This window comes from Leguminivora glycinivorella, chromosome 11 (assembly GCF_023078275.1).
Source record: "Leguminivora glycinivorella isolate SPB_JAAS2020 chromosome 11, LegGlyc_1.1, whole genome shotgun sequence".
In the NCBI taxonomy this organism is placed as follows: Eukaryota; Metazoa; Arthropoda; class Insecta; order Lepidoptera; family Tortricidae; genus Leguminivora; species Leguminivora glycinivorella.
Genome location: NC_062981.1, coordinates 12,679,704 through 12,705,847, shown reverse-complemented (window position 1 = coordinate 12,705,847; position 26,144 = coordinate 12,679,704). Strand labels below are relative to the sequence as shown.

Genomic DNA, 26,144 nt, shown 5'->3' with positions numbered 1-26,144 from the left:
TTGTAATTTTCTCCATGAGTGTTTGTGGTAAGAAATGTATAACAGTCAGCGATAAAAAACTTGGACTGAAAATTAAACTAGAGCTGTCTCCATTTTGTCAAGAAAAACTAACTTAATGCAACTTTTATGTTCATCCTATTTGATTTGACTAACGGGATCTTCACGTCTCCGGCAGCCTTGCCCATTTAATATTTCCTTTCAAGTTATTTCGTTAGTTGAAGCCTTGGATCCCTCATCATCACTCCAGTTGAGTTATTCATAAAACGTTTCGTCACAATATTTCCTTCATTCAATTCATAACATCAATCGAGACTAAAATGGAAATACTTAGAATGCGATATTGCGCCATTGACCTTTAAGAAAAACTAAAATACCTACCGTCCAGTCATTCTTTTACGGTAATCGGCATAAATAAGCGATGAATTTTGTACCTTGTCATATTAACGTCTTGTTTGAAATGTTATACGAAATAGTCAAACGATTAAAAGCGACAAGGTTCACAAGGTACAGAAATCATCACTTCTTTATGCCGGTGACTGTACCATCTCGTCGCCACCTCATAACAGTCAACGCCATACATTACGTTCCGTATTCCGTATATTGGCTACACTATTCAAACTGTCTTACTTATTAACCATATAATTTTTTTTCACCACACTGCTACAGTAAATGTGCAATTGCACGCAGGCGGAGCGGGAGTTATAAAAAAAATCGTTCTCCATAGGGAGCTATGAAATTTCTAGTACTGCATTTAACTTTTTTTATCTTTTCGGCAAGCCGTCACGATTTAACTTACTGCATGGCGTTAGAAATATTCTACTTCCCCCAACGTTGCACAAGGTGTTATTGCTATTGTAATGGTTTTCTAATTGTTCAAGCTTTATGAATATGAGTCGCAGCGAATTTGAGTGCACTGCGCGGCGCAAGCAGTTTACCGCGTTATGAACGAGTCGTCTAAGTACTTTCTCGTTGAACGAATTTTTCCCAAAACTTTTTTAACTAGATAGATATGAAGTTTTCTCCCGTCTGCAGTTCTAAGTAGCGTACGCCGTGCTTGTGGCAGTGAACCGCTCTGATTGAATCGCCGGAATGGAAGAGAAAAGTAACTGAGTATTTAACTGAGTGATTAAATATTAATGTTAAAGGATGTCATGTAGCATTACTGTATATGTAACTGTGCACTAGGTAACAATACAATTTCAAATAAATAAAAACACTAGTTTTTTACACGTAAATGTTAATATATCACAGGACATGTCCATATTTCATCTACATGATAAAAACTGAAAGTTGTGGGACGCAATGAGATGCTGATTCGAGTTAGGTATTCCCTCTGTTCTAAAATTACCCAGAATATGTGCTAATATTTTTTGATATTTTTCATATCGCGGGAAAATGTGCACGACGCATAATTTGAAAGCTATAAATTATCGGTATCACCTGTTTGCTGGTGGGAAAAATGTCGGTTGATTTTATCTGTATTCTAACATTCTGTAACAAAGTTTATAAATGTATTTTTAAAAGTAATTACTCCTTTAAAATACAGGACAGTTGATAAAACATCATAACGTCATTAATTATTGGTGCATTAATCATAACCATTTCCTGTCCAATTACCTACGGACATCCCTCCCAATACGTGCAGAAATTCCATCTCAAGTACCCACGCCTACGTTTTTCAAATAATAATTAAAGTAAACTTGAAATACTATTGGTCTTCCTAGTCTGATAAGAATAATTATTAAACACATGAGAATGTGTTTAATCAATTAAAAATTTAAACAAATAAAAGCACATTATAACTATACCTAACTTAACCTAGGGGGACTACACTGTATCTGCAAATGTCTCCCAAGTCAAACACATTAGGTGCGTAAATTTTTAGAAATTTACTTTCATAAAAAAATTATAATAATTGTGATGAATTCTTCAAGAAGCGGCCTTGACTCGGCGTGTTCCTTTTTTAATATAATTGGCGGAAGCCCGGGTCAGCTTTCGCGTCGCAGATTTACATTCCGTGAAGTGAGAAATAAAAACTGCCACGTTTATTCTATTTGAGAACAAGGCATGAGGGCGCCCTTCAAAGTAGAGATACGAAACGGAATTCGTTAAACCGCTATTTTGCTGTTGTAATATTTAATACACTGATGTGGATATAATCTAGCTAAATCTGGAATGACCTATACTTAGTAGTTATCTAGTAAAGTAGGGGCTTCTATGAGCTGTACCTCGCGATACGTTTAGAAAATATAAATGTTTAGTTCATTGATTTCATCACAGCTACCAGAGGTTCTATGCACCATAAACCTGATTGGTACACCAATCCTAATTTTTTCATTAAAAAAATCTAAAACTAGTCAACAACATCCATTATATCATATCAAATTCATAGTATAGTATCCTGCGAATTGGTTGAGAATTGCTACCTGCGGGGGAGAACACCAAAACATAAATAAAAACTACTTTAAAGTTTCAATGAAACTCGACTGTTTGTTCTGATTTTACTACCCAAAACTTACATTGAATGATTTCAACACATGCGTTGCCGCAGCACATTCCTTGTATAAAATAAAATGGCACAAAGTGTGAAACTGTTTTAAACGTTGGCATCATGCAGCAAGTTGCCGTACGCCGGGTCGCAGTTAGCCGGGAGCAGCCGGCTACATAACTGGGGGATTTGTATCGAACTGCACATACGTATGGCGACAGTACATGGTTACATACAGAAGGCTCGTTGGCGTTCCACGATCATTAATTATCCTCTAGCCATCCAAAAATATTCCAAGAAGAATGCATGTTTGATTATTCAAAATAAAAAAAAACAAATTTTGACGGCACAGCCGGAATATGACACCTTATTAGAGGTTTCAGACAGGCAGACAAAAATACCTTCATACTTACATTCCATACAGTATGTTGCCACAGGATGTCGTTTGTAAAAACCAAAATGCTGCTTGAGGCAGGTGTAAACCGTAAATTACTTTGTTTTGGGATATGTGTACTGAACCCACATGGACGTCACGGGTCTGTTGCTATTTGTTGATCATGGGATTCTATTCGTAGCTCCTGGGTCAAATACGTAGATATTATTTGTTTCAATCCAGGATACAAAACCACAACAGCGTCGGAAGTTAAGTTACATTAGTGGACCTTCTGTATTGCTGTTTTTGTGCCAGTAGTTCACGTTCTAGAGGATTTCATTGGACTCCGCTAATCCAGTCTTAGTTTGAAACTCGTAGTTGCACAGCATTGCCACATAACATGACCAAGTAATTCAGTTATAAGTAACATTGGTGCCATGGGACTGTTAAATCAATAAAACGCTTAAGTACTAGATCGAAATCTACAAAATGTTTGAAGTTTTACTCAATAAAACCAGAATCATAACTTTAATATCATAAGGTATTAGTAGGTAGATATTAGAGAGCCAAAAATATACGAGTACCTTTATAACCCATTTTCATCATTAATGATCGGCCATATTAGCTAATTGAATCGAGCATTAATTTTCGGAACTGCTTATTAATTAAACCAAAATGTTGTGCACACTGTGAATAATACCGCCTTTGTTGGTGGACTTTTTCCATATTTACCACTATATATAATACCTAGGTCTTTTTTCATGACTCGGGATAAGGAATTATTAAATTACCAAAGGAACAAAATAATTATACCGCAATTATTCTGTTCCTTTTGAGACGCCAAGGTGCTGGTTTTTTAACCCTCCATAAAGGAAGTGGGGCACCGAATTAGGGAGAGGGCATCTAATTCTTTTTGATGATGAAGGCCTTTGGCTACAGTTTAATATTAGCGATTTTTCCAGTTTTAGAACCGAGGTGCAATTTTACAAAATTCAATTTTAATTCTTAAAAAAAAAAAGTATATATTAATTCACAGTATTTTTGCCTCTTTTTTACTTACAATAAAATAGGGTAAACTCGCCTCATTCGGTGACACGCCTAATTCGGTGATACAAGCATAGAAGCACAATTCCGAAAGACGATTCTTGGTTGTTTCACCGAATTAGGCGTGTCACCTAATGAGGAGAGATTATCCTAGGTACTCTTTATTGAACACATAAATAAATAAAATAAAGCAGGAGAAAACAGGTTCTCAACCAAAACTCTTCTTCCGGGTAACCTTTAGGTAGCAGATTTGATAAATTTACACATGTCAGTAGATGCTTAACAGAACTCCGGCGTTCAAACACGAAATACCATTATTAAATTGCGCAGATCTGGATCTTTAAAGTTACGAGAGTACGTGTTCAATGTTTTCATCGGTGTAAACAACATTTTCCCACTTATTTGTTGTTTTGTGTTCATTTACGAGATCGCTATCAAAGGCTTGTATGTCGCCAAATCCCCTCGGGGCTTCGGCTCGCGGCAGATTGCGGCGTTAGCGTGTGAACTACCTAGACGGTGTATTTTATAGCGCAGGGTCAAATAAGGGTTTTCGTTTATTGACTAAGAATAAAATTGAATTTAAAAGATTAATACTTATTTATTTGGAGTTTCATCTTATATCTTATACTTTTAAACGAGCAATTCTTGTATATTTATTTATTTATACAGACGATCTCGGAAACCGCTCTAACGATTTCGCTGAAATTTGTTATACGGGGGGTTTTTGGGGGTGAAAAATCGATCTAGCGTAGCCTTAGATCCCGGAAAATGCGAATTTCGAGTTTTCATGAGTTTTTCTTTCGCGTTAGTAAATGTAAAATATCACAGATGTCATATATACCATAGATCAAGCAAACGTATCTACTTAGCGTGTCAAATGAACTCAGTGAAATCCACTGAGTTGTCCGTCTTTACTCGCAGCTTGCAGCTTTCGGGCGTCAATTTTTGTAAGTTGAAGTTAACCAAAACATAAAAAATGCCTCGTTACGTGATATTCAATTGCAACAACACAAAAATTATGAACAATCAAGAGCCTGAGACATATTTAAAATTACAGGCAAGAATCAACTTCAGTACAAAATTTGACACGCTCGGCCCCTATACAAATATATGAATTTGTTTCTTCTATCTAAATTAAGTTCTGTGTAAAATATGGTCGTGAATTTCGCCGCGCGCGCATCTATTCCGCTTAGCTCAGTCGTACGAGGTCGGTCTAATGTACGCAGATAGATCGTAGGTGCCAGGGTTTCGAATCCCGGCCAGAAATTAAGTTTTTTTTTTGTTTTTGTATTTATAAGAGTTTTATTTTATCTAAAGACGTGATATAATCAATTAGAACCGAGCGAAGCTCGGTCGCCCAGATATTAGTTTTCTTAATCACTACATTTTAATTGTGCATAAATCGAAGTATGATAGGAACGTCAAGTTCGGTTTGAGTTTTGCTTTCTATAAAATGCATAGCGAGCGTAAGTTTTTATCTGACTATTTTTTTATCTTTCATTTTCTCGTCGCAGCGAGCTGGTCACAAACTTACTCAAAATAAATCAACGATAACATCCGCAAGACCGAAGTTTGAAGCAATAAAATAAAAACAAAATAATAAATCTTTCAATACCATGGAACTGGGGTAGAGAGCATCCTTACTTACCCCAAGTTCGATGCGGGGCTACAGCGAGGTTTCAATCGCCAAACTTTTCTCGATAAGACGGAAGATGATAAACCAGTTGGAATTTTAAAAGAAAATCTGCGTTGTCTTACAACAACAATGTGTAATGATTCAGCTCGGCGGCGTATGAAGTGTCTCGGCTCCGCGCAAAGAGACTGGAAAAGAAAAGTGTCCCGCTTTCAACTGGCACACTGCCTGCCCGTCGTGAGCGAAAATTTCAATTTGCAGACTTCCTCGGACTAGTTTCGTATTTTTTGCTAAGAATAATCGCTAAAACGCAGTGTAACTGTTCCGGGAAAGTTTAAATTATTTGATAAAGCATTAGGTACCTATTTGGCTTTATCAAAGAAAATTTATTATGATATCTGCAGGAGCAGATAACTTACAGATAGAGGCAGGATCGCTTAAAACAACACTGTCAATTACCTAAAATGACATAGACAACCTATCTTGTAGACACGTAGAGACGAGAAAATCGACATGTTATGATATCACAGTGTTCTTTTCTTATGATATCGCAGCCACCGCTGCGGGCTTGTCTCGCCTCCGTGGATAGGTAAATACGTGTTGTTTACAGGGATCTGTATTGGAGTATTCCTTTCTTATTTTTATTCTTCCACGACAGTAAATACGGAACTCATGACTTAAATAAATACTGTTATCGTATTACACAGCATTTTTAAAAGGGTTCGTATTTTCGTAGATCTAATAAGTGTAATGTGATGTGAGTGCTCGGAATTGATACCTACCCTACCTATAAGTTCGGAAGGGAACGAATAGTTTAGAGAGCTTCTGACGAGCCCAACTTTAGACTAATCTCGTGTATCCGGTCAGTTGTGCTCCTACCTACGTAAGTATGTGATTTTGTAGAATTTAAATAGGGGTCGAGAGAAAAGCCCAATTTGTGCCAACATACATTAAAGGGCAGCTTAATTAGGGAGGTCAGCAATTAAATGTTGAAACACAGCAATTTAAAGTGGTCTGGGTGCTTGGCTGCCCGTTTGGCGTCGTTCGCCGCCACACCTGCTTTGTTTTATGGCCGCTTCTTAACTTACCAGAATGGGTCGGATTAGCATGGGAATTTTGACTCCCACTGGGATTTGAGCAACGCTTACGATCTCGAATAGAATTTGTAGATTTATTGATAACATTTTCGTTGCTCATTATTCTCATATTATTTTTAATACGCGACTTTAAATAGCGTAAAGCTAAAATTTAATTTACCTCCACTGGATCGTTTGAATCATAATGTCATGTGATTAAATCCAGTATTAAAAAGAAATAATGAGTAGACATTGTGCAAGTTCAAACTAATATTTTAGCTCCTCTTGTAAATATTGATAGTTTTACGGGTTGGACGAAAAACGATAACATACGTCGACTATTGTTGTGTTGGTTTTTAATTTAATCAGACCACAAAGTCCGGAAGCTTTGCTTTGTGTACAGCTGCAAATAAGACGTTTTGTATGCAATAAAGTGAGCTTGGGCGTACACACCGCAGTCATAAAGGCTGCACGTGGCTCAAGCAAGCGTCACAACCACGTCACGTCGACTTGTACATTGAATAAGTTTTATATTTCTAATTCTATACAAATTGAAGTGGTGAAGTATGATTTCTTTTTAATACGAAACAGGTTCGTCGTTTGACCACAATCTCACACTTGAAAAAGATCAAAGTTATGGTGTAAGAAAATTGGCAATGTGAGTTATAAATGTGAAAGTTTGGATGAATTGGATGACAAGATGGGTTCATTAAGTATTTTAGTTTGTAATTTAGATGCTAGGTATCATTAGTTATGTAGAATATTATGCTTTATGGAAATAATACCTTAAAAGGATTCATACCTGTATACCGAAATTGAGGAGAGGATATTTTAAAAGTAAAGCAGGTTTAATTTGTATGTATAAATGATTAATATGTAAGTGAAATTAAAAAATTCAAAGGCTAAACAGTTCTACTCACAACAGGTTCATAACCCTTATAAAAATATAAGTATCTTTCCAGATATAACTACTCGAGTGGTAGACGTAGAAATGCACTTCATTATCTTCTTCCGCTCGCATTTTAATTATTGAAAACCCTTTTGCACGAAGTCCGGAGAACTCGAATGGCCGTAATCCTTTGATAAAGATCGTTAATTGCGTCTTGAAAGTTTTTGCCGACTTAATCTCAATATACAGCTGTTTTTAAATTCATTAATCAACCCGAGGCGACATTTATTGTTCAAAGGAAATTTAGAAGGACACTGTTTCATGAATACACTTTACACAAACTCGTCTAAGGGAAGATCAGCAGACGTGATTAATGATATTCTTCAGGTTTCTCTACAAAATGCTTTTTTGTGATGTTTATTTAGGCAAACGTCTGCAGTTTTGAATAAGCTTGCCATTAACAAATGCCCTTCTTCTTGAATATTCCTCACACCACTGAAAGTTCGTGGACTGAAAGTGATTGTGATAGAATTGGCACACAAATTATCTTCAAAATATTTTTATGTAGACTCTTTTACTACTTATTTGTAATGCACAACTTTATCAAAAGTTTCTTGAACTGACCTCGTGTTTAATAAAACTGTTGTTTGGAGACAGATGAGGTTTTCAGTCAGCGGTCATTACAAATTATCCTACAAAAAATATATTAGGTACTAGTTATAGGTACATATAACAATTACAGTTTATTGACAACCGGTCTGGCTCAGTCGGTAGTGACCCTGCCTGCTGAGCCGCGGTCCTGGGTTCGAATCCCGGTAAGGGCATTTATTTGTGTGATGAGCACAGATATTTGTTCCTGAGTCATTGTCTCATGGATGTTTTCTATGTATATAAGTATTTATCTATTTAAGTATGTTATATCTTCGCTTAGCACCCATAGTACAAGCTTTGCTTAGTTTGGGGCTAAGTTGATCTGTGTAAGATGTCCCAATATTTATTTATTTATTTTTATTTATCTAAATCTCATGTAGTGTGATTAATAGGTATCATTCTCATTCGGAATCCATTGTTAAAAAAGTAAAAATAAAATTATGCCGTCTGTACTCTAGATGTATTAAAAGGGTAGCAGGACAAGTTTGTGTTGGTTTTACTACTTTCCTCTAACCGTTTAATTAAACAAGGGCAAAGGCTCAAGAGTTGAAATATTCATGTATATACACTTTAACTTTTAGAGATTACTCAAATTAGACACAAAAGTCGACGCGAATGAAACGTATTTTGAGCACTTCACAACAAGCCTCGAAGTTTGCTGCGTCATGTTTGTTTTCAGCCAAATTGAGATCCTTTTGAAGCGTGCTTGGTTTTTTGTTCAAATATTATATTTTTATGAAGTGAAACAGGTTTTTAGAAGCTTGTACATATTTACGAGTTAGTAATTTGCATTACCTGGGTGCCCTGCCAGAAATGTGATTAAAAAAAATGCGGGATACTTTTATAAATATGACCTAGTTCTACCAGCAGGTACTTATTTCAATGAGACTCACTCGTGTGTTACAGTCAGTAGACGCTGACATCCATTAAGTATTGTCCACAGGAGAGACACCATTTGCGTTATAATTTGCCTAACTACTTGTATATTTAATTACTACCCTGACTGCTCCAAAAATTTGCAAGCTTCACGAACATTTATTTCAAGTGAATGAGGTTTGTAAACTCTTTTATTAAGTTCTTGACACTGAGATATTTAAAATATGCTTTTCAACTTAAAACAAAACTAAAATCTCCAAGTTTAACGAGTACTAGAGTGCCGCGAAAGAAGTGTTTGTATGATGTAAATAAATACGGACCTGCATTCTGCGACCTACTTTTTATGTGACTTTATATCTGTAAAAGTGCACTTTGCTTTCTTCCAAGCTTTGTGTACAGAGTGTTGGTGATTTTGGGTGAATAAATGACAATAAGTACATAATTGCAACTTCTTTGGTGTTGTAGTAGTTCATGGGCGGTGGTAATAGCTTACCATCAGGCGATCTGTCTGCTTGTTTGCCTCCTATATCATAATATCACATCACAGAGGTAGTTCATTGATGGTTTTATGATTTTGAAGTGTGGTAGAGTGTAGCTGTAGGCAATGAAACTGCACGTAGCGTTCACAGAGCGTAGCGTGGCCATCCGTAGCATGCTTACGCCTTCAGGCGACTTATATGGAAGTGCTACGGCGACCGTTCGGCTTCCCATTATTATCCTGTTCGCTTTTGAATTGATTCGAGAATAGGCTACTAGACTCGTATCGAATTTAGCACATCAAGTTATTGTTTTCTGTAGTATTTGACTTAAGAAATCAATATTTATAGCTTGCGGGCATTAAAAGTGCGTGATGACTGCGTATTTTTAATTAAAGATGTGTGTATGTTTTTTTTTAATTATGGACTCCGAAAACGGTGTTGGCCAATGGAGTGACGTCACATAATTCAGATCAACTATGGAAATTAGAGGTAGTAATCTGATCTCCATAGAAGCAACCTCTATTGTATTATTATTCCTAGTCGTTGACGGGTGTGACAATGTGAAATATTTTTTCTAAATATACTGACGTCATGTCATAGATGTTCTATAGATTAATATGGCTGATGTTGTTTTTGCCTGATCACGTAAAAGTAAACTTTAAATAATTTTTTTGCGGGTTTTTAAGTCGATAAAATATGGTACTATTTTTTTTTGTTTAATTAGACAGTAATTAATAATATAAGACATACTTTGAAAAAGGGTCAAGTAGCCTATTATGTGGAATTTAGCTCTTGATATGAGTCTCTTTTGAAATTGACATATCCGTGTCTTGTCCTATCGTAAGAACGTTGCATTCCTTTGTACAAATAACACTCAAAATAAATAAAAATATGTGGGTATTCCTTAGCGGCTCAAGAAAGCGTTCCTGATCGAACAATATCCGAAAGAAAAGTTATATTCACTATTAACAAAAATTTGGTTAAGCTTATGTAATAACTATGTGAAAAATTGTCTTGTAGTTTTACGTGATACCCTTTTATTTAGATAATATCTACACACAATCTAGACTCGTAATAATATAGTAACGATCTAATCTCCGTAACAGGAGGCGTGTCGTAACATTGTAAAGCCTGTCCTAACTACGCCTGAATTAAGATAGTTTGCCGTTATTTGTCACATGATCCTCGACGGAAACTTGGAGAGAGCTCACTGGTGTTATTTCAAACGCCAAGCATCGGCGATTCTATTGACGTCACTACCCCAGTGATCAGTCACACATTGTGTTCGATTAATTATTATTCCATTAATCTATGAGCCGCTTTTGACGTTTTAGATTATCCAGCGAAACGAAATAACAGGTACAAGAACAAGTGTTCATAATTAATTATAATTTTATTTTTAAAACCAGGTTTTATACGGCACATTCAAGTACTTAATTTTTTTTCGTTTCTATATGTACACAAACTTGTAATGCTAAAAATTATATTTACGAATAGGTTAGTGCTGCAATATATCATTAGGGGGCTTTAGTTTTGTTAAACTGGATCAAATATAGTAAGTACTTACTTAAACATTTTTTCATAAACCCATATTTGAATTTTTTCGGGTTACGAACTGATCTAGTGTCATCAGCATTTCTATTTATTTAATCTTTATTGAACAAAGAAACACAATGTACAATAGGCGAACTTAATGCCATAAGGCATTCTCTACCTTAATGCCATAAGGCATACTCTAAGTTGTAGGCGGTGCAAAATTACAAACACTATAACTACACTATAACTATAGTTAGGTACTTTTAAGGACACAATACATGCCATAACAATGAATACAGAGGAATAAACATACACATATACGTGATATTAATACTAATATATAAAATTACATACATATAAGTATACATAATACATACAATCCGATGAGATGTACAAAGCAGACATACTACGAATTTTCTGAACTGCCAGCAAAAAATGTGTTGAGGGATTTTTTAAAAGCAAACCTATTCGGAGACTGTCTCATTTTGACAGGGAGACTATTCCACAGACGCGCAGCTTGAACAGAAAAGGAATCGGACATGTAGCCAGTACGGTGGGATGGTATAGACAGAGAAAGATTGCCAGAAGAGCGAAGTTGACGAACACGAGACACACCATAGTATTGAAGAAAGATTTAAGATAGACAGGACTGAGGATCAGTGATAACAGAGAAAAGGGTACAAAGCATGCGAATATTGCGACGTATACGTATGGGAAACCAACCAAGTTTAGAGCGGAAAGACGAGATATGGTCGTATTTACGGAGACAGAAGATAAAACGAATGCAGTTATTTAATAAGCGGTCTAACTTGTTCAGGAGCTTCTCATTCAAATTATTGCCTATTCTTATAATTATTGCCTCGAAATTGGCTTAAAGATCGCTCTGCTCTGGTGTGGCCTTGGACTCGACTCTAGTGTTTACTCAACTAACGCGAACACTCGGCAAGTGCCGCCTTTGTCCGCACAATCAATCACCGGCAGGTTTGTCGCGAACAACCGCTACTAGGTGTTCCATTACGCGCTATTGTCTAGCGCCGGCTGACAGCTACATATCGATGACGAGAGTTGCCTGCGGCGATTATTGTTTACATCGTGTTTCATCCATAATTATACTATTGATTTAAGGGCATATTTGAATTTTAACACACGATAAATATTAGATCTAGTTATGATATGGTTCGGATATGAAAGTACCAAAAATGAGGCTTTTTTTTGAAAAAAACGTCATTTTGACACTCAAAAATCGCGAAGACATCTTACATATTAGAAGCATTGTTCGGATACGGCAATATACTTCCTTGTAAATGGCCCCACGTTGGGCGCCATAATGCACCCTGTTTTCATTGAATTCCGTTCACTGTAAGTGATGGTTCTTTAGATCAAATACAATTAATCTCTCTAAGAAACTAGCGTTTTAACTCTTACGGTTATCGAGTTATTAAAAACATAAAAATAATTACTGAACGCGTGTGTGACAGCCTTTACCACTTCCCAATATTATTTGTTTTCTCGTGGTCTCTCACACGAATTAATTCATTTATTATGTATGAAACCGATGACAGACGACACAGGGCGGTTCCTGATAACGACCCTAACGACATGTTGAATTTAACGGAAAACAGAAAAAAAACATGGTGTATTTTAATCTTAGCTCATACGATCTTAGATGGATACTCACCAATCAACTTTAAACAACACAACCATATGAACCACATATGTTTAAAATTAGAATTTAGCCTTAAGTCATCATCTAAATTTATAATTGCACTTTTTTTCTTTTCTTTAGACTTTAACTGTACAGTAAGCAGTAACGCCGCATTTCTCTTCCCGTACAGTATTCTCATTAAAGTTAGAGGTTTGAGTTATGCTGTAAGTGCAAACGCATATATTTCCCAGTGCACAAAACCGATCAAAGAGATTAAATACGTCGTCGGGCTAAGTGAATTGCTTGCAATTTGTCATGTTGCGAAGGGGGCCGTCCATAAATTACATCAAGCTGAACTTCACAAAACCTCACGTGGAGATTTCGCCAAATATTACGTAATTTTTTTGTATGTATAAAATTGAGACAATCAGATTAGTTAAAAGTAAAACACGCGCATCTTGTATAAGTAAATTAAATTCGTGAATGTATTGTTATGATAAAGGTTCAGTCGCCGTCGTTTTATGTGTTAGTTGTTCTTTGTAGAAAGTGGTCAATGTGTTTATCAATCAAACGCATTTATTCTCAAATCAAAAAGTTTTAAAATCATGCGTGAGATAGTTCGGGAAGGAGGGGCCGAGACATGTCTCGTCATAATATCTCACGGAGGGGGGTCAAAACATGCAAAAAAAATCCCACGTAATTCATAAACGTCCCTAAACTGGTAAAGCAATCTACCGTATTAGTTCCATTGTGTATGAAGTTGTTCGGAATATTAATGTTTGCGGAGTGAAGCAGCATCTTCGTAAGATGACGACATCATTTTCATATTGTATTCGGTAATGTAGTCTTAATACTTAATCTATTTCTTGCCACTGAATGGGGAGGGGATAATGGGAGCGCTCGTAACACTAACAAACATGTGTCAGCAACTCAGCATATATAACTATTCTAGAGGGCCATACGTGAAACTTGTGGTAAAGGCCCGGATTTAGATAGATAGGTCCCCTAGATGTTTGGAATGGTACCTAAGTGGGAAAATCCAGCAGAGTTAGCAGATGATTGCCGCGAGAGTATGTCACCGCAAGATAATTAGACTATCCGTCCTTATGTCATTATTACAGTTAGACTTACTCCCACGGCAATTTTGTTCTCTGCTATGGATTTCCCACTTAGGTACCATTCCAAATATCTAGTGGCCCTAGCTATCTAAATCCGGGCCTTCATGATAAGTTTTTACGTATGGTGGTGAACTGGACCGCCTAAATCTTCATCTGAGAAGTTTTGTGAGGTCACCTGGGCTGAGCCTCTAGGCCCTGCCCTGGCCCTGTGACCCCGAGTAGAAATGCGGCCCTGTTATTATGAGAAATTGAATGTTAAAAGATTCGGAAGAGATTTAAATGTGAGTTATTTTTATAAGCCTCCGGGCGACTAAAGATTTTTTTATCAAAATGTTTATGCAAGAATGTTGCTGTGATTGGATTTATTATAAAGGTTCTAGTCTCTATTTATCCCCGGGTATTAAACTATTTTCATATTAGATTTCTTCTAAATTCATACAACACAGCAGTATAAGCGTGAACTGGTACGAGTAATACAGACAAACAAATATTAGACATTTATTATTTTGTACAAATAGAGAAAATAATAACAAAACATAGGTCAACTTTATTGCACAAGGTCGTAACAAGATACTCCGTAAAGTACACAAATAAAAACTACGCGTCTCTGGTTGAACAATAAAACACGGGGGTCTTGCGCATTGCGCATGGCGGCGCATGACCCGGGACTGTCCAAATTTATTTTTATACAATATAGAGAGCATTTATTTGATACGTGAATATTGCGTTTAGATTCACTTTTATTTTTAAGGAAAACTGGGTATTTGTAAGACAAAGCGTTTTGCGGAAGAAATCGTTTCGGCCGTTTCGAAAACTTGTAATATGCACATAAGTAATTATTAGGAAATTCTAATTTACTTTACATTCATTCTATTATGTGTCTTATTATAACATGAATTAATTTAGATAGGCAGCATAGAGGTTCCTATGACTGGTGTCGTGGCAAAATGCCGGGATAGCGTAAGGAAGACGAATGGAACAATTAAAAAAAAGGTAAATGCTTACTAGACTGAACTATAACCTATGTATCATGTTACAAGTTGATTATTTTTCCCAATTAAGTATTTACCTACATTACCAAAAGCGAAAATAAGGTTATGATTTCGACCTCTACGTATGTACGTTTAACTTGAAATCTAAACAAAACATGGAATATTTGTATCCTGCACGCATTTGTATTTGTCGTAATTACTTAACATAATGTATGCCATCCATTTAATTGTTACAATTTGTCAAACGTCGCTTTTGTTTAGGTACTCGTATAGTGAAATAATCAGTGGTATTAAGCGTTATGAGCGTATGACGATATAAAGTGAGTTTATAAATAATCTAGAATGTATATGTTATGGACCAAGTGATAAATCGGGCACTATACATAATGCCCGGGCATTATGAATAATGCCCATTGTGAGTGGGCAGTTTGATAATAACTATTCAAATAATTAAATTGCCCGGGCATTATACATAATGCCCATCCTCTGTTGGGCAAAGTAATAATATAACACATCGAATAGCTGAATTTTGCCCGGGCATTATACATAATGCCCCTCCTCTCTTGGGCAAAGTAATAATAACACATCGAATAGCTGAATTTTGCCCGGTCATTATACATAATGCCCATCCTCTGTTGGGCAAAGTAATAATACCACACCGAATAGCTGAATTTTGCCCGGGCATTATACATAATGCCCATCCTCTGTTGGGCAAAGTGATAATAACATACCGAATAGCTGAATTTTTCCCGGGCATTATACATAGTGCCCATCCTCTGTTGGGCAAAGTAATAATAACACACCACATAGTTGAATTTTGCCCAAGAATAGAGATTTTTTATTTTATTTACACAAAGAAAATTACAGAGTATGAGAATCCAGACTATAAATGGGAAAGTGTCATAACGTCGGCGGCCTGCTGAACGGATCACCGGAATCTGGCTACCGCAGTCTCACCTCTCGACAACCTTTCAGCCACTCTTTAAGTGTTGCTCTGTTGTCGCACCGTGTGTGCGGCCGTTTTGCAGGACCCACTCAATGAGTTGGCAAGTCACCGCCTGTCTTTTACAATTGTGAGACTTATTGTCAGTGCCCGATAGTTTCCTCCCATAGCCCTCTATCCAGTTCATCCAACTTATAAAACAATAACCCATGACTTTAACTCCCATCAAACACATCCCACAAAAGTGCTTCACTGCAATAGTCTTTGCACCTGGCGGGGACCATCTACTGTTGTATCATATCATATTGTGCGCTGGGGATGGTATCCGCCACGTGTATACCTTGCCTTTAGATTAAAATGTCTTAAAAGGCCTCTGTACTGTTGGCTTTGGCCCCACGCATGCCTCCCAAAGGTCCACGCATGTCCACGATCCAGAGATATGCAAAAGACACACCGAATAGCAGAATTTTGCCCGGGCATTATACATAATGCCTATCCTCTGTTGGGCAAAGTGATAATAACATACCGAATAGCTCAATTTCGCCCGGGAATTATACATAATGCCCGTCCCGGGCAGAGTAATAATAAAACATGTAGCAAAGCTAATAGATGGATTGGCGCAGCTTCAGCAGACTTTCGTGCCGATCTGTTCAAGAGACTGTATGCAGTTTCATATCAAACTACAAAGGACACCGTCGCGAGCCGCCTGCAGTGCCGTAGGACCTCTCGATGTCAAGGATGGCTAAGATTAGGACTTATAATCAATGATTTAGAGTTAAACGACAAGTCCGATATAGGCCACAGATCAGAGCTCGCTTCGAGCCTTAGTGAGACATAGATGATGTCGGGGGAGGGCAAGAGCCATAAGGCAGAGCTACCGGTAAGCGCTATCATAAAAGTGTACTTTCACGCATGGCAAAGATGGTGAAACGCCTAGTTTGTTTAGTAGGTATGACCAAGTGTCCCTTTCTCGCTAGGAGAGGGATAAAATAGCACTTTAGGTGTCAAAAAGCAATTGTTAATAAACTTAGATGATGAACTATGTCTGCAGTGTGTTCTATGTTCCTTTAAAAACATAAAAATCACTATATGTATGCCTTTCAGATTTGAGGAGTTCCCTCGATTTCTCCAGGATCCATCATCAGAACTGGGTTCTGATAAAAATGAGACCAATCTGTATGCATATACATTCAATCAAAAAAAAATCTAAATCGGTCCAGTAACGGCGGAGATATCGTAGAACAAACATAAAAAAAAATACAGACGAATTGAGAACCACCTTCCTTGAGATTTAAGGGCGGCGGTTAAAAAGTATGCTTCTTCAAGAAAGCGCAATTTACATTTCATTATTTGTTAGGAAACACCCAGTATACTTATTAAACTTATTATCAAATTGCCCAACAATCACGTAGCAGTATCATAATGCCCGGGCAATGTGATAAAAATGGCGTTCATGGAAACTTGTTAAACTTATTATCAAATTGCCCAACAATCACGTAGCAGTATCATAATGCCCGGGCAATGTGATAAAAAATGGCGTTCAGAAAAACCTGTTAAACTTATTATCAAATTGCCCAACGATTACGTAGCAGTATCATAATGACCGGGCAATGTGATAAAAAATGGCGTTCATGCCAACTTGTTAAACTTATTATCAATTTGCCCAACGATCACGTAGCATTATCATAATGACCGGGCAATGTGATAAAAAATGGCGTCTAGACAATGATTAATCACTTTGCCCAATACAGCTAGGCATTATTCATAATGCCCGGGCATTATACATAATGCCCTTATTAATCACTTGGTCCATAACATATATAATGATTTTTTTTTTTTTTAATAAAACTAATTTTGCCAAAACACTCATGGTGACGGTAGCGGGCCTTGCCAAACAAAAGCGTTTTAAAACTTTCCCGCGGTTAATTTGAAGGCAGGAACAAAGAGTGTCGCGGCTGAAGGACCTCACGCGCGCCGCGCCGCCCGCGCCCGGCGCCCTCGGCTCCACGGGAGCAAACACACCGGGCCCGTGACCAAATTTTTCACCAGTCAAGTTACGCCGAAATATGAAGCGAAAGCCGCATAATAAATAGCAGTTCCTTAAATATAAATTGGAAGGGAATCTCAGCACTCAGACAAATGAGAAAACTTACCTATCTCCGAAAAAGGGCTTTAAATCGTATTATGTACGAAATTACGATCCTTCTCGCTCAGTTGAGTTGTTGTCGATGATAAATAGTATTCCTGATTGTGTGATGTCAGGCCAGGTGAACATCTAATTTCACACAAAAATGTTGATAATTTGACGAGGGTACGCTTTGTGTAAACGCTCAGTTTTCTTAATCTTAGCAAAACAAATTCTGTTTGTCAAAATTCTTACCTAGCTATTCTTGAAAACGTTTAATTTACGACAGAACCGTAGTAAAATTTGAACAAATTGTACAATTAAATTTTCTTGAAACTTTTATGCTCGTCTTTGAACCCGGTTTATGCTTTATTTCGTAAACTCTGCCCTGAGAGATTAGATGCGAATCCTCGAAGGACGTTGTCGGTAGGACCGCGAATGTTTTTACTGCCCGGATTTATCTGTACAGGACGGCGGAAAATAATGGCCTCGTTTTGAATGCGGTATTGCCCTGTATATTGCATAGAATCATTTTCACGAAAATTATTTTTTAATACAGTTGCTCAAAAAGTGCCCGTTTTTTGGTTGTTTAGCGTGCGAGAAGTTGTATTTTATGAACTAGTGCGTAAAAAGTATATACGTTCCATTTTACGACTACTTACCGAGCTGTTTTCATATTAGTCTAGTTTACTAAGACAGAATAAAACTATAAACATACTATTAAGTGATTAATATTTAAAACGTTAATATTTCATATGTAATTGTTTACTTTTAGTCATACTAAACATAATTTATAAAATGGTTTATACTTTGAAAAATCGGTCATAATGAGTCGTGTAAACAGAACATGATTGGAACGAAACGCGTCTTCTACTGTCAGAGTAGAAGCGTCTACCATGTTTTAACTTAATGCACGTTCAAAAAACCTCAATATGTTACGCGATTTGTCATAATTATTTTACGTTATTTGCAATACGTCGGGGCATAAATGGATCGATTAAATTAAAATGTAGTTGTACATTAAACAATCGTCCCAAATCGTAAATGTTTATGTTTTTATGGCACCCAATGAAATAAATTATGTTAGATGAATAGCAAACTCGAAAATATGCACGCAAGTTTAAAAGCTTCAAAAATACGCCTTTGAATTGTCAAATAATCCGTCAATGTCCATGGGAAAATTGATAGTTCGGATTGTTTTATTTCGTTGTAAATAAGTAGTAGTGTTTTTTCGCAACTGTATTAAAAACGTCGTTCGTCACACGTGCGAGAATGTCATTCTTCACTCGTCCCGAGATTTGCCACTCGCGTGCCGCTCGTGGCAAAATGTCTCGGAACTCGTGCAGTAATGACATACTTCTCGCACTTATAACGAAATGTACTATTATTGCTAAACTTACCTTACAGTAAAACTTACCTACTGACATACACGATTTTTTTGCGTTATTAACAATTAGGATAATTTATTTTCAAATTTAAAAAGACGTAGTGAGCTTAAAAGGATCGAATTCATTAATCTAATGTCTGACTAGTGTCACGAATATGATGTATGTTGTGTTAATGTCGCTAGAATCACTCATACTAATGACTTTAACGCTATTAGGGAATGAAGCGATGTTTCTGTTGTTATCATAATTGATGGATCATTCGTTCTCCGGCTTGAGAGGTGTCGGCGGTTCCTGTCAACATGGCGTCACCGACTATACTCTTCAATAATTTAGTTAAAGAAGGAGAAAACTGCTACATCGATGCTGTATCGCAGGGCTACCTTTGGATGGAAGTGTTGTTAGGCCTCAACAGGCTGGTCTTGTCCCTTAAAATTAAACCGATTTTTATTTTATTGGCATCTGCCTACAGTATGTTTTGCTGCGCAATTGTATTTTACAACATATTTTTTTATAATCCCTTGTTAAAGGAGAAGTTCGACATAGGGCTAGATGCCCTGCACTATTTACTGGGTGTCGTATTAAGTTCAATAGTTTGGAAGCGCTTACAGCATTACTATTCGAAGTTACAGGAATTTGACACAACAATCGGTTGCAGACCTAAAATATCAGCGTCATCGGTTAAAAACTTAATTTTGATGTGTCTTGCGGTAGCTTTATCGGTTCTCACTGTACCGTATGAATGGTACATGTTCGACAAACTTATCAGTTCACTGATGCTGTTGCCTGTTCGTCTTCTGTTTCTTATTGATATTCATTTCTACGGACACCTGCTGAGCCTGCTTGTTCCGCGACTCCGATTGATAAATTATTATATGAAAATGTCATTAAGCCACCACAATAAAGTAGTGGCACCAAAAATTGAGGAACTGACATTCAAGAGTGTTATTTTGGATTCGCAAAATTGTCAAATGAAGAAACTGATGGATCTTTATTGTATGATAATCAACGCGTATGATATTCTGATTGATGCTATCAAGTGGCAGGTAAGGTTTTTGATGCAAAGAAAATTCTAACAATTCCGATATATGTGTGTCTGCAGGGATTTACCCAATTAGAAATTTAAATCACTTTCAATTATTTTAAATATCGCAACAAAAGTTTACATGGCTCTGCTTATTAAAATATTTTCTTGTTACAGTTTGTAATGGTGTTAACTGCGTTATTTATCTCCATTCTTAGCTTTTCGTACAGCACCGCTTTGATGGTAATACGTAGCGAAGTGAGTATATTTTTTATTATTATTTATCAGTTTTTAACCGCCTTCCAAATCTCAAAGGAGGGGTTCTCAATTCGTCTGTATTTTGTTTTTGTTTTTTTTTTTATTTTTTTTAATGTTTGTTCCTCGATATCTCCGTTGTTACTGGACCGATTTTGAAAATTTTTTTTTGATTGAATATAATATATGCATACAGATTGGTCCCATTTTTCTCAGAACCCAGTTCTCATGATGGGATCATGGAGAAATCGAGGGAACTCCTCAAATCTGAAAGGCATACATATGGTGATTTTTGTGTTTTTAAAGGAACAGCATGCATTTACGTACGGAACAGTGACATTTGGTGCAGTGGAACTCCTGATGATGGTCAGAATGGAACTCCTCAAATCTGAACGGCACACTTATAGTGACTTTGGTATTTTTATAAGAACAGCTTACACTTACGTCCAGAACAGTGACATTTGGTGCAGTGGAACTGCTGATGATGGTCAGAACGGAACTCCTCAAATCTGAACGGCACACTTATAGTGACTTTGGTATTTTTATAAGAACAGCATGCACTTACGTCCAGAACAGTGACATTTGGTGCAGTGGAACTGCTGATGAAGAGTGAGCCGCTCCTGGTTAGAGTTCCGTTTTGATAATCATTATCATCTGTAAGTACTTCAGAATCATCCAAATTTCAAAATTGGTTCAGAAATGACGGAGATATAGAATAACAAACATTAAAAAATATACAGACGAATTGATAACATAATCCAACATTTGAAAGTGTTTATCACCAAAACCCCAAAAGAAGGCGGTTTTTTTTCCTTAAAAATTATGTTAGTTGAAGCTTACTGGGTAAACCAAGTGTTCAAGAGCGCGTTGGATTGGAAATAAATGAATTTAGCCTAAGGGCTGATTTACACAGTACGAGGTCTCACATAAGATTCGTTACAATGCGGAATTTGATCAGTCGGCTGAATGTAATGTAAATTAAAAAACGCCGACCGCGACATAGTGGACTGATTTTCATAAAACATGGCTAAGAATACTCCCGACTAACTCAGCTTTCAAACAAAAAAAAACTAAATCGAAATCGGTTCATCCGTTCGGGAGCTACGATGCCACAGACAGACACACACACACAGACAGACAGACAGACAGACAGACAGACAGACAGACACACACACACACACACAGACAGACACGTCAAACTTATAACACCCCGTCGTTTTTGCGTCGGGGGTTAATAAAATGTAATTTTAATAGTCTTCAATCTAAAAAAAAATTGTTTATTTGCCACAAAGTTACATGTGTGTGTATTACCTTTGACCACCACACTAGGCTAGGCCTGTCTCGTGGAGTCAATCCAAACATTTCCATAGCTATGTAAAATCAAATGCGAGTTTGCACGCCTACTAAATGAGCAATTCTTGGCCGTGCGTAAGACCGGGGTACGTAGGCAAATGCTCAAACGCTTACGATAATACTCGTATCGTTAGCTAGCTATCTCTATCGCTCTTTCGTATTTGCGCGACAGAACCAAACTGCGTACCGATCGGCGTCTAGCCTCAACGATTGTCATTTCGGCTATGCCGGCAGTCCAGAAACAATTTTTCGCCAATCTGAAATTGTCTGATCCAATCAGGTGGTGTGGACGCAAGCATCATTTGGCACGCCAATTTCACTTTATTCGATTGGGGAATGGATATTTCCGATAAACTAGAGATTTGCACGTAAGAATAATAAGAATATTCATTACCATACTTACATTTGAAAATATTGCCAAAACTCGTTCACGAAACAATTTAAGTGATTATATTGAACTTTTTATTTCGGCCCCAATAACCTTATAAGGTAGGTACATAGAAAATTCGCTGACTTAGTCGAGGTACCTCTTTAATGTTGTACATGACTTGGAGGTTCAATTGGCAGTGTGCTGGAGTATTGATCCAGAGGCCGTGAGTTCAAGTTTCACCCAAGGAAGTAATGTTCCTCTTATAAATTGATTCTAAATTTATTTTACGAATTGTCTCCAGAGAGCTTTCAGCAACGTGGCGATAGAGTCGGCGTTCCACTGCATCCGACTGTTTCCTCTTTTCGCCCCGTGCGTGTTCGCCGACCAGATCCAAGAGGAAGTGCGTCGCCTGAGAGAGCTGCTGGCTTCTAGGCTCTACGAGAACAAACTAAGTAACGTATTTGTTTACATACATAGAATCACGCCTGTATCCCATAAAGGGGTAGGCAGAGCACATGAACTACTTAGTTTCAGTGCCACTCTTGGCAAAAAGGGGTTGAAAGAAATCCAAATCCTGCCACGTATTTGTTTACCGGTACAAATTACTACAAATACCTTTATTGTTTATATGTTTACCCCCCTATTCATAAACGTACTCTAAAGTTATCAAGCTGATAATGTTCGTTTGTCCCTTTCCGACGTATTGGTGTGATAGAAAAGGACAAACGAACTTTATCGGCTTGATAACTTTAGAGTACGTTTATGAATAAGGGGGTTAATCTGTGGCCAAGAGTAAGCCCATTTATAATAATAAAAAAAAAAAACTGATTTCAATAGAAAACGCTCATAAGCATAACACAAAGTCATAGCTAAAGCGCGATATCTTCTTTTCGAAGTCTAGTCAAAAGTTTCACTTCGTCGCTACCGTAAGACGAAATTTGCTGGTAACCGAAGAGCAGCTCGTCGCATTGCGATACGGCGAGGAAATGCCATCAATCCATAATCATTGGTACAATGGCTTAAGGGCCTACTTCAGATTAAATCTAGTTATTGAATTGTATGCTCAATCTTAGCTTTAATATGTAAACTTTATATACCTACCTACTGCTTAAATAAATATCCTGTATTTTTTCAGACAAGCCGGGTCGAAGCGTGGCGCGAGCGCTTCTCTCCCTCACAGAGGCGCGCGATTTATCCTTCTCACTGCTACAAGTCTTCGATATCGATATCTCTCTCCCTTTCAAGTTCATGGGACTGCTTTTGACTTATCTTATCATTTTGCTGCAGTTTGAAAAAGTTATTAACCCTTAAGTATTTTTGGGCGTTTTATTGTGTAACAGGAGTTGTTTGATAAATAATATTTTTGCGTGCAATACTGTAACTTTATATACTTCAATCTGTCCAACTCCAATTACTTATCCCGATTTAAAACGTGCTACTCTTTTACCTACTCCACAAGCTATAACGGCCATTTCGATTTTTATCAATCCCTTTCTAAATATTTATTGTATTTATTTTATTTGACTGGTTACACGGGTATGTGAGCAAGAAAAATTCACCCGACTAAAATAAAATCCCAACCCAACCTGTTTTCAGAGGTCTATGTTTGTTCATTGTTAAAAAAATAATATTTATGCGTGGTCACAGAATATATAATAGTACAAGTACAGAAGGCCCACTGCTTTGATGTTCACGAAATGCCGCCTTTTTAAATGCCTACAAAATTCTAACAAAGAAACGAGCCTCACGTGCACAGCGTCGGACGATAGGGTTGCCTATGAATTAAAACCATTAAATACTCAGATAAAATTCTATTATATTCAAGTCTTGGGTACTTTCTAGGTATATACATGTACAGTATTTATATATTTTTGTTGAAGTCCCAACATCACAAGCCTTACTGAACTTTTCCGTGGGACTTAATCAATAGTAGATCTGTGTAATATGGTCCTATTTTATTCATGATGTTTATTTAACTAAGCATTATAAGCCATTCACTTAAAAAGAACCTTAAAAAAAACTCGCGACGTAAAGTAACAATAGAAAGTGCGAACGTGAGTTCCGTGAAAACGCGCGCCACCCCTGATTAGGCCGCGAACTCGCGGCCGCCAGTATGTACTTGTAGCGCGGCGATAGAATCGTGGAGTGAGCCACCCCTGGCGTGGTCTAATTGCCGCCAGCCATGAAACAAATTGTAGGTATTAGTATAGGTGGTAGTGGTAGGTATGGTAGGTAACAAATGGTAGGTATATTACATGACGAAATTGGACAGTAGGTATGTCCATTAATATTCGCAGCGAGGATTCAAATCACCTAAGAGATTCGCGGTAGGCCCTCATTAATGTGCTATCCCCTATTAGACGAACCCACCATTCTTCGAAAATAATCCTCTTAGCTATTGATTAAATAAGTATGGTATGAGGAATATTAGTTTTCATCATCATCATCATCATTTCAGCCATTAATCGCCCACTGCTGAGCATAGGCCTCCCTTCGTGTACGCCACTCATCCCGGTCCTGGGCTAATCTCATCCAGAAGTGCCCTTCAGTTTTTCGAATGTCGTCCACCCAACGAGCCAATGGATGCCAGGCGCTTCTTACATCCGATAGCGGCCACCATTCGGTCAACATTTTGGTCCACCTGCCATCACTGCCTGCCATATTAGTTTTATGAGCAGTATTAGAGACCGAATTACCTATTTATTTATTTCTCACTGAACTTAGTTTTATGACGTCATATTGCAAACCGTTAATGTCGACACAGTTAGGTACTAAACACGGTCCCAGTGCGTAGTTGATCCGCAATAATGTGGTACAATTTATAGTCAGCCTCGTTTGCTCACTACTTTACTGTACTCTATTTTATTACTGCAGTAATTTTATTGCGGCGCTTTTGGTACCACTTCGGAATAGGGTGCTGGCACATCGAATAGCAAATGTTTGACGAGAACGGATATTAGTTGCGCCGTACAGTCTGTGCGGAAAGAATGAGTCACAGAATGCAAAGGTGCATAGATTTTACGACTCTTCTTCCGAACAGATTTTTATGATACAAGCTTTATTTCACTTCCTGTGTTTGTTGTTTGGATCAAATTCTAGGAAAATTAATTTGACACTTTTCTCGGTTTCTAAATGAAATTTATTTTTGCAAGCATATGCAATGTAGCTGATTGTATGATGAAGACAGTTAAATGGTCATCGAAACCTAATTGTGTTCGTGATTTTATTATTGTCTTGATGAGTATTAGTAGTACAATGAGTGAATTACAGTCTGGTATAGAAGTTGTACCAACTTATGCCAAAAGTGAAATGACATTACTGGGACCAAATTTGTAAACCAGTTTAAATAAAATCCTTGGCACAGCCCTATGTTGATAGATTTGTACACGCGTTTAATTAAAATGTCTGTGCCTACACTGTTCGTGCCTATCCATCGTTTTGCCAACAAAATATGTGGCTTTGCATTACAAAAGAGTCCTTATGCGTCAAGTACAATAAGACCCTTTTTGTTTGAAATTTGTGTTTGTTCGCATGATGCAAGATGACCCTTTATGCATAGAAAGCCACATATATTTTTTTGTATAACGTGACGCGAAGCGATCGGGAACGGTACGTTTCATACATGTTTCATATGTATTTTTCAAATAAAAGTTAGCGTATTGCCTACACTCGTCGTTAACTAGTGACGAGTGAAAACTAATATTTGATATAATAGGTACATACACCGTGTTTCACTTAACACTAAAAACCTGAAAACCGTTTGTTCAGAATCGAGAGTAGAATCGATTGAGCTATATCTTGATGGGGGTAATATTCTTATTTAAATTAGTATGATTAGTTATTTTTTACGTGCCTATTCTATTGTATTCGTAATACAACATTGTGTATA

The 26,144-nt window shown here is 37.2% G+C and overlaps 1 protein-coding gene across 1 annotated transcript; it reads left to right on the top strand.

The window, feature by feature from the left end:
- The first annotated feature begins 19,555 nt into the window (after positions 1-19,555).
- LOC125231346 lies at positions 19,556-23,566 on the top strand. The gene is made up of 5 exons (XM_048136792.1): positions 19,556-19,668; positions 19,912-20,299; positions 20,455-20,535; positions 22,557-22,707; positions 23,391-23,566. Exons 1-5 carry the CDS (start codon positions 19,556-19,558, stop codon positions 23,564-23,566), a joined length of 909 nt encoding a protein of 302 aa, XP_047992749.1.
- The last annotated feature ends 2,578 nt before the right edge of the window (positions 23,567-26,144 follow it).